Genomic DNA, 15,124 nt, shown 5'->3' on the forward strand with positions numbered 1-15,124 from the left:
CATCGTGATATCGTGATATCGCATCGTGGTATCGTGATATCGCAATATCGCTTCCCATTAAATCAGCCACCATACTTGTGCAAAAGGTCAACTGTGTGTTTGTATGGAGATTCAATTTTGTCCTTGTGTCTAAGGTAAAAATTGTCCTTTAACCAGGCAGTGGCTCGTATGATAACAATGAACTTTTGTTGCATGCGTCTTGTGGGAAGATTTTACCATATAAAGATATTTTTGGATCGTGAAAACCATCTAGGAATGGTTCTAAAACATAACATTTTGTGCGAAGAATAGGAATACGTATTCACATGAAACCTTATCGCTACTTTGACAATACTCGGTTGATGACTTTTAACATTGTAAACCAGAGTGCGCTTCAGGTCCTTGGCTGAATAGCATTAATTATATAAATAAACTAACATTCCAAAGGCAATATTTATACTTCTTTACCCACCCAAACACCATTGTCTCCTGTATAAAAATACTTTACGCATATTGGGATTATAACGACTTGACCAAATAAACACCAACATGGTTTCCATTCCGCACTAGACATATAACTAATAAGTTTGTTTGTGTTGCCATTCCAGCGGTATAATGTATCTATTCAGTGCTCGCTCATTGATCGGCCTTTCGGTCGGACTTAAAAATATCTTCTTTACAAACGTAAATAATGTCTTTCTCAGTCGTGTCAGGTTTTGGGCGTGTCCGTAAAAGATATGAAAGCCATGGTTTTAACTAACATTGTTCAATATATTGCGTCGTTACTTACACTTTAAAGTCAACCTAAATGTTTTTAGTTTAATAGAGTTGATATATGTAACGATGATAACATTTTTCGGTCGTTATATATTTTAAATACGCGTGTATATTTCAGGAATGCAATAACCATATAGAGTGTCATTGTGACTAAAAAAGTATTATGTACATAGATTTAATTTGATGTAATATGTTGACTACTAGATATGTAATAACTTTTTTTCAGGTAAAAATGTGCCTAATATTTTATGAAGTGACATTATATTTGTAGGGCATTTGGTGTTTCTTATTTGTAAAACATCAACACACGAATGTTAATCATTTCTCAATGTCTGTGAATATGGACCGATATTGAAATAAAACTGCTGTTTTTAAAGAGATAAAAACAATCCAACTAAAACACGCTATTAAAACGGGATCACTTCGTTAAACCTCTTGTCGAAGTACGTTCGTGTGTATCAGAAATAATTGTTTTGTTATTTCAAAACACATAACGCGACCTTGATGATCTTACCAGATTGAATATTTTATATGTTAGTTACAGAGACTGTAGTTACATATGCTTATTCCAAAATAATTATGCATAAACAACATGTTTATACATTTGATCTAACCAATTATAACTAATTTTACCCAACTAACCCTTTGTAACCAAGTCAGATTGTGTACTGAAATACCTAACATTTAGAAGCGATGAAATCTATTGTGTATTAACATTTAAATGTCAATAACACCAGCATTGTTTTCTATCAGAAATCAGTGCCTCGTTTGTTGGGTGATTAAAAAGTTCTATCACAGGCTTTGTTACAGAAAGGAGACACAAGTATGAAGCCAACTCGATCGTTTGTGTTGACGATATCAATTGCAACACAAAACAAATCCTTCATTTAAAACAGAGTTATGATAATTTGAACGTGCCGATATACTACCCTTCAATGTTTGTTTCTATACACTGAACCAAATTAACGGCGGCGTTATGTGTATTACACAATGCATACAGATAGACATCATATTATTCTCTTTTACAGAATATACTCACATTAGAAAATTATATTTAATCATAAGCTGCATAAAAATGCTGCCAATCAGTTCAATTACTAGACTAGATATCCATATAATGTTTTTATTGATATCGTCGATGTTGCTGTCATAGATGGATGAGGTGAGGGTGGGGATGGGTGATTCTGTATTTTTCTTTGATACCTAAACCACGGTAAACATCAGACAATATGCCTAAACCACGGTATACATCAGGCAGTGTACACAGTTAGAATCTTCTTTCGCTTCTATATACTTTGATGTATACCCCACTATATAGGGGAGGTAACTTGGACATCCTCCCCTGAGTACATGTACAGATTATCAGTGTCCCAGGAGAGACAGGAGTTATGCTACGGTATATCAAAGACACAACTCTGTTATGATATATATACTGATCGGGGCCAGATTTCTAGAAGATAGCATTACAGCTGTTTTTGGGAGTGGTGTGCAGCAATGACAGTATCTGGTGTAAACCTGAAAGTATATACCCTGTTTGTCAGCGTAATCCTACTTACCGCTCTTATGTATGGACGCTACCACCCGTAGCGGAGATCAAGTGATACCCCACCACACTTTCTTGACTAATTAGGGTTCTCCAGTGTATACCCAACCCCTAACCATAGAAAATACATTCTAAGTCTACGTTCATGTTCAATGACCGTGAGTGGTGTTATTGAGACTTCTCATGTAGGCGGTCATGTCCAACTCGTTATGTCAGGAGTTAATAGTTCATAGAAACCGCAATACTCGTGCTTGATATATCGGTGAGAAAATGGGGATGGGATTGGCGTCGGAGGGGGAGTGGGGGGAGGAGAAGGGGGTAGAACATGGTATATACTAATGATTGTAGACACTACATTTTCTGCTCCAAAATTGATAGATCGGGGCATATTTTTTGTGTTGTCCGTTTGTTTGTCTGTTGTTAACTTCAACCTTGCCCATAACTATTGCATCTTAATAAGTATGGCTTTCATATTTGGCACGTGTGTTCCTGGTATAATATGACAGATCAGTTTATTTCAATGATGTCCTAATCATGTGTAAAATATATTTTGTAATGTATGATGAAAATCCATGGTTGTCAAATAAATTTTAAGGGCATCGGTTAACAACATATTATTGGCGTGCTTTATTGAACTACCACCTATATCTACTGTATCTTGTTCTGAATTTGTATTGATTGGCGCTAACACTTTTGTACAATAGTTTGATTGGCGCTAACACTTTTGTACAATAGTTTGATTGTACAATAGTTTGATTGGCGCTAACACTTTTGTACAATAGTTTGATTGGCGCTAACACTTTTGTACAATAGTTTGATTGGCGCTAACACTTTTATACAATAGTTTGATTGGCGCTAACACTTTTATACAATAGTTTGATTGGCGCTAACACTTTTGTACAATAGTTTGATTGGCGCTAACACTTTTGTACAATAGTTTGATTGGCGCTAACACTTTTATACAATAGTTTGATTGGCGCTAACACTTTTGTACAATAGTTTGATTGGCGCTAACACTTTTATACAATAGTTTGATTGGCGCTAACACTTTTGTACAATAGTTTGATTGGCGCTAACACTTTTATACAATAGTTTGATTGGCGCTAACACTTTTGTACAATAGTTTGATTGGCGCTAACACTTTTATACAATAGTTTGATTGGCGCTAACACTTTTGTACAATAGTTTGATTGGCGCTAACACTTTTATACAATAGTTTGATTGGCGCTAACACTTTTGTACAATAGTTTGATTGGCGCTAACACTTTTGTACAATAGTTTGATTGGCTGTACACATGTGTTAAGACTGGACGCAATATCTTTCAGTAAATTACTTTTGGGAACATTTGGGTACATTTTGAAAACTGGCGTATTTTCTGTTTCACTCCATACTCGCTACTATGAATGGCACGAATATGATAGACATCTAAATTATTTACTGCATGATTACCCCCTCCCCCATAAAGTCATCCTCTCACAGCAAAATGTATATATTCATATCTAGTTTAGCACAAAGAAATATGAGACAACATAGTGCCCTACATATGGATGATCATAAAGATCATGGGGTAGTCTTTATTGCAATGTGAATAAAAAAAATCTGGTCATTGTAACCCAATGCCCACAAGCGGCCACTGACCTTTTGATGGCCATTTTCATGCCCGGTTAAAGATCTACATTTTCATCTTAAAAACAGGTGAGAACGTTGAACCTAAAACGCAATATGATATTTTCGCCGAGTTTTACAATTAAAAGCTACCTGGCAGTATTGAAAAGACATCGATATACACCTTTCATTTACGGCGTTAAACAGCTTCGTGTCCATGTCTGGTAAGACTGGTTGGTGTGTAAGACGTATCTATGTAATAGAAGAACCTGATAGGGTGTTTCCACTGCAGTGGTCGCTGTACAAATTATATATTTCTATAACACATGTGTTTAAAATATGATCTTTGCTTGGAATGTTTCCCACGGTGATAGGCAAAAGGGACATGTCCTGTTACTAGGGCGATGTTTCTATTGTTCTGTTAGAAACCTGCTATAGGGCTACTGACAAAATTTCTCCAATAAGGTCAGCAACGATTTGTAATTCGTGATATATATGATTCGTTATATCCATAATTCGTAATATCTATGATTCGTTATATTCATAATTCGTGATATCTATGATTAACTATATTCATAATTCGTGATATCTATGATTCGTTATATTCATAATTCGTGATATCTATGATTAACTATATTCATAATTCGTGATATCTATGATTCGTTATATTCATAATTCGTGATATCTATGATTAACTATATTCATAATTCGTGATATCTATGATTAACTATATTCATAATTCGTGATATCTATGATTCGTTATATTCATAATTCGTGATATCTATGATTCGTTATATTCATAATTCGTGATATCTATGATTCGTTATATTCATAATTCGTGATATCTATGATTCGTTATATTCATAATTCGTGATATCTATGATTCGTTATATTCATAATTCGTGATATCTATGATTCGTTATATTCATAGTTCTTAATATCTATTTAATGATATTCATATTTCGTAATACATGCGATTCGTCATATTTATAATTTGCGATATATATGAGTCGTGATATCAAAGATTCACGATATCCATGAGTCGTGATATCAAAGATTCATGGTATCGGTGATAAATGTTATAGTTGATATCCCGTTATCCTCCTGTGTTTTATATAGACGATTCCTTATACCTTGAGTACCCTTCGGTCTCGAACAGTGTAACTAGTTTTATCCAGATGTCGGTATAATTTATTACGTACACATTGGGAATATATCTGTTTAAACATTGTAATCACTATTCCAATGTCTGCAACACTGGAAACTAGGAAGTATTTTTTTTAGTTACCAGTCAGATCTACGTCATAGGAAATCGATACCAAGGCAAACACTGTCTTGACAGCTACAACAATAAATGAATACTTTCCCTTGAAGCAGGAAAGATACTGAGATTTGTTATCAGCGGATATATTGAGTCAAACATTGCTTTGTGTTTATAATCATGAATTGTACACCTATATGATGTGAGAATGAATAGATAAATAAATAGCTAAAAGATAAATGAATAGATAGATAAATAAATAGCTAAATGATAAATGAATAGATAGATAAATAAATAGCTAAATGACAAAAGAATAACTAGATAAATAAATAGCTAAATGATAAATGAATAGATAGATAAATAAATAGCTAAATGATAAATGAATAGATAGATAAATAAACAGTTAAATGATAAATTAATGGATAGATAAATAAATAGCTGAATGATAAATGAATAGATAGATAAATAAATAGCTAAATGATAAATGAATAGATAGATAAATAAATAGCTAAATGATAAAAGAATAACTAGATCAATAAATAGCTAAATGATAATGAATAGATAGATAAATAAATAGCTAAATGATAAATGAATAGATAGATAAATAAATAGCTAAATGATAAATGAATAGATAGATAAATAAATAGCTAAATGATAAATTAATGGATAGATAAATAAATAGCTAAATGATAAATTAATGGATAGATAAATAAATAGCTAAATGATAAATGAATAGATAGATAAATAAATGGCTAAATGATAAATGAATAGATAGATAAATAAATAGCTAAATGATAAATTAATGGATAGATAAATAAATAGCTGAATGATAAATGTATAGATAGATAAATAAATAATAAAATGATAAATTAATGGATAGATAAATAAATAGCTAAATGATAAATGAATAGATAGATAAATAAATGGCTAAATGATAATGAATAGCAGATAAATAAATAGCTAAATTATAAATGAATAGATAGATAAATAAATAGCTAAATGATAAATGAATAGATAGATAAATAGATAGCTAAATGATCAATGTATAGATAGATAAATAAATAACAAAATGATAAATTAATGGATAGATAAATAAATAGCTAAATGATAAATGAATAGATAGATAAATAAATGGCTAAATGATAATGAATAGTAGATAAATAAATAGCTAAATGATAAATGAATAGATAGATAAATAAATAGCTAAATGATAATGAATAGCAGATAAATAAATAGCTAAATGAGAAATGAATAGATAGATAAATAAATAGCTAAATGATAAATGAATAGATAGATAAATAAATAGCTAAATGATAATGAATAGCAGATAAATAAATAGCTAAATGAGAAATGAATAGATAGATAAATAAATAGCTAAATGATAAATGAATAGATAGATAAATAAATAGCTAAATGATAATGAATAGCAGATAAATAAATAGCTAAATGAGAAATGAATAGATAGATAAATAAATAGCTAAATGATAAAAGAATAGATAGATAAATAAATAATAAAATGTCTTGGAAAACAATCATGACAGAAAAACTAAAATAGCCATTGCTAAAATGTAAAAACACAAACTTAGATAAACTGTGGAAGGGTTCTGTACATTTATATTTGAAGGGACACAGTTTTCGATTTAGAATCATGCCATCTGGTAAGGTCTTCTTGAGTAAACGGTCCATGATATTTTAAAATAATCTTTACTTTTCTGTATTTTATTGGGGTAATACGTATTTACCTGCATATGCTTTTCTGATTTTTCTTGTCATGTACACCAGAAACAAAGGTGTTAAATGATTTTAAACAATTTGGACATACATCGTTGCTAATTTTAAACACCAGTTACATTCATTTTGTTTTTGATTCTGTTTCTGAAAGTTCGCCAACATTTTCATTATTCCATAATTGAACACTAGATTTAATTGAAATTGGACATAATTGATGAGTTAGTCCTCTTTTTGTTTATATGTGTTGCTTGCTAATACAATAAACATGGATGAATATGTAATAGCAACTAGCACACTAGTACGGTGAATTGTTATTCCTTGCAGACGTGCATTTATTAATAACGCCTCATTCTTTATTTATTTTTATAATGTAATGCTCGATACACCAATATTTAAAAGTTTCAATGAATTAACAGCAACAATAAGAAATATGATAGCATTAAAGTGTTTTTATAAAGATTAATCAAAGACAAACTTTCAAGAACAAAAATCTCCTTTAGATGTTGCTAAATATTGGTTGATATTGTGATGATCTGCAGTTGAATCAATTAGTGTATCTATATTAAGAGTACCTTTAAAATTATACTTATTTATAGATGTTATGATTAATGATGATGTTAACATTGTTAAAAATATTCTGTAGTTATTTTAAGTTATAGTAAATTACATCATGTTAAAAGAAATGGACCGTTTTGATAATATTCTTTTTTTCTCAATTATTAGGGTCTGCGCCATGGCGGTGGGCTACCCGGTTCTGGCACAGTTTCTTCTTTTACTAATGGTCACAGTAAATTTCACAACAACTGATGCTTCAAGCACGGCCACGGATGCTTCTACCACAACTACTGACGCTTCGAATGCAACCACATATGTTTCAACCTCAACCACAGACTCTTCGACCATAACCACAGATTCTTCAACCACGACTACAGACGCGTCAACAACAACCACAGACGCGTCAGCAACAACTACAGATGTTTCAACCACAACAACAAATGCGTTAAGCACAACAACTGATACTTCAACCACGACCACGGACGCTTCTACCACAACTACACACGCGTCAACTACAACCACAGACTCTTCGACCATAACCACAGATGCTTCATCAACAACAACCGAAACTTCAACTACAACCACAGGTGCTTCAACAACGACCACAGACGCGTCAACTACAACCACAGATGCTTCAACCACGACCACAGACCCATCAGCAACAACCACAGATGCTTCAACAACAACAGACCCATCAACAACAACCACAGATGCGTCAACTACAACCACAGATGCTTCAACCACAACCATAGACCCGTCAACAACAACCACAGAGCCGTCATCTACAACCACAGACGCTTCAACCACGACCACAGACGCTTCAACAACAACCACAGACCAATCAACAACAACCACAGATGCTTCAACAACAACCACATACCCATCAACAACAACCACAGACGCGTCAACTACAACCACAGATGCTTCAACCACAACCACAGATGCTTCAACCACAACCATAGACCCGTCAACAACAACCACAGAGCCGTCATCTACAACCACAGAAGCTTCAACCACGACCACAGACGCTTCAACAACAACCACAGACCCATCAACTACAACCACAGATGCTTCAACCACAACCACAGACGCTTCAACCACGACCACAGAAGCTTCAACAACAACCACAGACCAATCAACAACAACCACAGATGCTTCAACAACAACCACAGACGCTTCAACCACGACCACAGAAGCTTCAACAACAACCACATACCCATCAACAACAACCACAGACGCGTCAACTACAACCACAGATGTTTCAACCACAACCACAGATGCTTCAACCACAACCATAGACCCGTCAACAACAACCACAGAGCCGTCATCTACAACCACAGACGCTTCAACCACGACCACAGACGCTTCAACAACAACCACAGACCCATCAACAACAACCACAGATACTTCAACAACAACCACAGACGCTTCAACCACGACCACAGACGCTTCAACAACAACCACAGACCCATCAACTACAACCACAGAGCCGTCATCTACAACCACAGACGCTTCAACCACGACCACAGACGCTTCAACAACAACCACAGACCCATCAACAACAACCACAGATACTTCAACAACAACCACAGACGCTTCAACCACGACCACAGACGCTTCAACAACAACCACAGACCCATCAACTACAACCACAGATGCTTCAACCACAACCACAGACGCTTCAACCACGACCATAGACCCGTCAACAACAACCACAGAGCCGTCATCTACAACCACAGACGCTTCAACCACGACCACAGACGCTTCAACAACAACCACAGACCCGTCAACTACAACCACAGATGCTTCAACCACAACCATAGACGCTTCAACCACGACCACAGACGCTTCAACAACAACCACAGACCCATCAACTACAACCACAGATGCTTCAACAACAACCACAGACGCTTCAACCACGACCACCGACGCTTCAACAACAACCACAGACACGTCAACTACGACCACAGAGTCATCAACCTCGACCACAGAGCCATCAACCACTACTACAGAAGCGTCAACTACAACCACAGACGCTTCAACCACGACCACAGAGTCATCAACAACAACCACAGACGCGTCAACTACGACCACAGAGTCATCAACCACGACCACAGAGCCATCAACAACAACCACAGACGCTTCAACAACAACCACAGATGCTTCAACTACAACAACAGATGCTTCAACCACGACCATAGACGCGTCAACTACAACCACAGATGCTTCAACCACAACTACAGAAGCGTCAACCACTACCACAGAGCCTTCAACCACGACCACCGACGTTTCAACAACAACCACAGAGCCGTCAACAACAACCACAGACGCTTCAACCACTACTACAGAAGCATCAACAACAACCACAGACACGTCAACTACGACCACAGAGTCATCAACCACTACCACAGAGCCTTCAACCACTACTACAGAAGCGTCAACAACTACCACAGAGCCTTCAACCACTACCACAGAGTCATCAACAACAACCACAGACGCGTCAACTACGACCACAGAGTCATCAACCACGACCACAGAGCCATCAACAACAACCACAGGCGCTTCAACAACAACCACAGATGCTTCAACTACAACAACAGATGCTTCAACCACGACCATAGACGCGTCAACTACAACCACAGATGCTTCAACCACAACTACAGAAGCGTCAACCACTACCACAGAGCCTTCAACCACGACCACCGACGTTTCAACAACAACCACAGAGCCGTCAACAACAACCACAGACGCTTCAACCACTACTACAGAAGCATCAACAACAACCACAGACGCGTCAACTACGACCACAGAATCATCAACAACAACCACAGAGCCGTCAACAACAACCACAGACGCTTCAACCACTACTACAGAAGCATCAACAACAACCACAGACGCGTCAACTACGACCACAGAATCATCAACAACAACCACAGAGCCGTCAACAACAACCACAGACGCTTCAACCACTACCACAGAGTCATCAACAACAACCACAGACGCGTCAACTACGACCACAGAATCATCAACCACGACCACAGAGCCATCAACAACAACCACAGACGCTTCAACAACAACCACAGATGCTTCAACTACAACAACAGATGCTTCAACCACGACCGTAGACACGTCAACTACAACCACAGATGCTTCAACCACAACTACAGAAGCGTCAACCACTACCACAGAGCCTTCAACCACGACCACCGACGTTTCAACAACAACCACAGAGCCATCAACAACAACCACAGAGCCTTCAACCACTACCACAGAGCTTTCAACCACTACCACAGAAGCGTCAACCACTACTACAGAGTCTTCAACCACTACCACAGAGCCTTCAACCACTACCACAGAGCCTTCAACCACTACTACAGAGCCTTCAACCACTACCACAGCAGCGTCAACCACTACCACAGAGCCTTCAACCACTACTACAGAGCCTTCAACCACTACCACAGCAGCGTCAACCACTACCACGGAGCCTTCAACCACTACCACAGAAGCGTCAACCACTACCACAGAAGCGTCAACCACTAATACAGAGCCTTCAACCACTACCACGGAGCCTTCAACCACTACCACAGAAGCGTCAACCACTACCACAGAGCCTTCAACCACTACCACAGAGCCTTCAACCACTACCACAGCAGCGTCAACCACTACCACAGAGCCTTCAACCACTACTACAGAAGCGTCAACAACTACCACAGGGCCTTCAACCACTACCACAGATGCTTCAACTACAACCACAGATGCTTCAACGACAACTACAGAAGCGTCAACTACTACCACAGAGCCTTCAACTACTACCACAGAGCCTTCAACCACTACCACAGAGCCTTCAACCACTACTACAGAAGCGTCAACAACTACCACGGAGCCTTCAACCACTACCACAGATGCTTCATCTACAACCACAGACGCTTCAACCACGACCATAGCGTCATCAACAACAACCACAGAGCCTCCAACTACTACCACAGAGCCTTCAACCACTACTACAGAAGCGTCAACTACTACCACAGAGCCTTCAACCACTACTACAGAGCCTTCAACCACTATCACAGCGCCTTCAACCACTACTATAGCGCCTTCAACCACTACCACAGAGCCTTCAACCACTACTACAGAGCCTTCAACCACTACTACAGAAGCATCAACCACTACCACAGAGCCTTCAACCACTACCACAGAGCCTCCAACTACTACCACAGAGCCTTCAACCACTACTACAGAAGCGTCAACCACTACCACGGAGCCTTCAACCACTACAACAGAGTCTTCAACCACTACTACAGAGCCTTCAACCACTACCACAGAGCCTTCAACCACTACTACAGAGTCTTCAACCACTACCACAGAGCCTTCAACCACTACTACAGAGTCTTCAACCACTACTACAGAGCCTCCAACTACTACCACAGAGCCTCCAACTACTACCACAGAGCCTTCAACCACTACTACAGAAGCGTCAACCACTACCACAGAGCCTTCAACCACTACTACAGAGTCTTCAACCACTACCACAGAGCCTTCAACCACTACCACAGAGCCTTCAACCACTACCACAGAGCCTTCAACCACTACACCAGAGCCTTCAACCACTACCACAGAGCCTTCAACCACTACCACAGAGCCTTCAACCACTACCACAGAACCTTTAACCACTACCACAGAGCCTTCAACCACTACTACAGAGCCTTCAACCACTACTACAGAAGCGTCAACCACTACAACAGAGTCTTCAACCACTACTACAGAGCCTTCAACCACTACTACAGAGCCTTCAACCACTACTACAGAGTCTTCAACCACTACCACAGAGCCTTCAACCACTACTACAGAGCCTTCAACCACTACTATAGCGCCTTCAACCACTACCACAGAGCCTTCAACCACTACTACAGAAGCGTCAACCACTACCACAGAGCCTTCAACCACTACTACAGAGTCTTCAACCACTACTACAGAAGCGTCAACCACTACCACAGCGCCTTCAACCACTACTACAGAGCCTTCAAGCACTACCACAGAGCCTTCAACCACTACTACAGAGCCTTCAACCACTACCACAGCGCCTTCAACCACTACCACGGAATCTACTACAACCAATTCTGAAGCAGGTAGCGCTTTAAAGCAATTTTCGATAGATGTCTTATTTAACTTATATTTCTAGAATCAATTAATGCGATTTTTAATTAAACGAGGTAACTTTCAAAAACAATATAGTGAAACCAGTTTGGCATGTTTGATTCATTTATTCTCAACTTGCAAAGAAAACAGACATTCTAATTCAGAATCTATAGATAGAATGAGTGTAAATAAATCGTTTTACTTGCATACCATTGACAAATAAATGGGATAAAGACTCAAGGCTTTATCGACAGTTCCCACAAAATGAGAACCAAGGTGGTGAGAGGGAAGCCATTACATTAAATCTCACTGATAACACGTATATTAACTTGCATTGACAACACTCACACTAACAGAACATCACATAGACAACCAAAGAAACATAGTTTCGCCTCTTAAAAGGTAAATATATTTTTCTTTATCTAATGGCCTGATTCGTTTCTTGTTTCATATTTTAATCTATATCAGATACAAGCATTGCCTTTTATTTTCTATTCACTCATTCCTTTGGTGTCATGTTACAGACTTTCACGTAACTTACCTGTGACAGTATCATTTTGGTTATTGCTTTGTCTCCAGATGCTATCATGTAAAAACCTGTGAAATTTGGTTATATATTTTAGAGCATAAAAGTAATAAGAAAAGAAATAATGAACATAAAGTTACACAATATCTACTTTTTTATTGTTTTTTTTTTTTTATTTTGAACATTCAGCAACCACAACGACTGGGGCAACCAGTACAACTGTAACCACCACCACGACAGAAGCAGGTAAGGAATGGGATAGTATACGTTTTCCAAGTAGGATATTGATATGAATTATTTTGATTTACGATTAGACATTTCCCCGAAATATGACAAAGTGAATATTTTATGATACTATGAGATACATTTTGTACACCTGATTGTAAACATAAAATAATGCATAATGAATATATATATATATATATATATAAATGAAATGTATTTCTTCCATGCGTAATTAGAGACAATTAGTTATACATTCAGCTTTAGTATTGTTTTCCAAAATCTAAAAAAAAAAATCGGAAAATGGAATTTTTGATTAGATTTTAAGCCTTTCATCATCGACTGCTATTTCAGATACAACAACAACGACAGTACCTTCAACGACAACATCAGAAGGGACCACTACCACCACTGAAACAGGTAATGCTCTGAACAATTCAATACTGCTTACGAATTAATGCAAAATGTATAAGCACAAAAGTTACGTACAATTTAGTTAGTGTTTTTATACATGAATCTACAAATCCAAAACTACGGCAATCTATCGATATGAATCAAACAGTAATGATTTAATAAAATTATTTGTGAACAAAGTAGATAATTTTAAATACAAAAACTGTAAACTTTTGATAGACATTACATGGAACCATGTAGTAAACATTTACACATTTCACTATACATGTATACATGGTCTCAAATGAGTTTCCAGGTCATACTCCGCGTTAGAAGTTTTTTTATTTTTGTGAATCATGGAAAGCAAAGATTAACACTTTGAGATGAGTTTCACAAGCTTTCGCTTTTTATCTATGATTTTTAAATCTTTATCTCGTTGTATCTAATTTTTCACTGTCTTTGATGACCGCTAATAGACATGTAAGCAAAATGAAAGTCCTGCGAATATAACCAACTACACAGTTTACTCCCTAATTACATTTGTATATCGAACATCGTGCATACGATAGGCACCATATTCCATATATCGTACTATACTCGTTAGAAACACCTTTAACCAGTTCAGCAAAAATATTGACCCATAAAAATTATAGTTTTTGAGAAGCATATTTAAGTTATGGTACTTCATACATAATATGTGTTTGTAATCTATTTGTTGTGAGGTACCACAACATGGCCTTTTGTGGGAACCTAGAATGCAAACATAGGACTCGGTTTGTAGGTATCTATGTATGTGTGTTTGATATATACATAATTTACTATCTGAGTATCTCTTTAACTGTGCACTCATCGGTCTTGAAATATAGATTTGTAAATAATATTAATCAGGTAGAAGTAATGTCGATGAAAGGCGAAGCCGGGGTAATTATTTTTCTACCGGGTACGTAAATAAAACACTATATGGACCGATATTGAAGTCATTACCTTCATATTACAGATGTTTCTATACAAAATTGCTACAAAAAAACCTTATAACAGGAACATACCTCAAATTAAAAATAAAATATTCACATGTCTCAAATCCCGAGTTCCATTCAGAAACATATGGAGTCCATATATTTGGCCGTTCAAAATTACATTAGACTCCGTATCTGATATATTATCTTGCACGTGACTATCTGATCCAATCAGATCAAGAGGAAAATTTGACGTGTTTGTAATTCTCAGTAATTTCATTTCCGCTTTTCCACGAATTGATATATTTGTTTGGGGTTAACCTGTTCAATCATGATGACGTCCTGAAAACCACAAATACCATTTAATAGGACTTCAAAACGGTTTTATTAAAAATGATTGAATTGTAGTTTGATATATCTATAGTTAGAGTTTTGTCTC

The 15,124-nt window shown here is 36.9% G+C and overlaps 1 protein-coding gene across 1 annotated transcript in view; it reads left to right on the top strand.

The window, feature by feature from the left end:
- Positions 1–7,162: 7,162 nt before the first annotated feature.
- LOC132556765 (mucin-2-like) overlaps positions 7,163–15,124 on the top strand; it is an 82,672-nt gene continuing 74,710 nt past the window's right edge. Inside the window, exons 1-3 of the mRNA XM_060221207.1 lie at positions 7,163–7,200; positions 7,621–10,010; positions 10,074–12,468. Of these exons, the coding sequence (XP_060077190.1) occupies positions 7,163–7,200; positions 7,621–10,010; positions 10,074–12,468 (4,823 nt within the window). The remainder of the gene's footprint in view (positions 7,201–7,620; positions 10,011–10,073; positions 12,469–15,124) is intronic.

This window comes from Ylistrum balloti, unplaced genomic scaffold (genome assembly GCF_031769215.1).
Source record: "Ylistrum balloti isolate Yb309-2 unplaced genomic scaffold, AGI_CSIRO_Ybal_v1 Utg370590, whole genome shotgun sequence".
In the NCBI taxonomy this organism is placed as follows: Eukaryota; Metazoa; Mollusca; class Bivalvia; order Pectinida; family Pectinidae; genus Ylistrum; species Ylistrum balloti.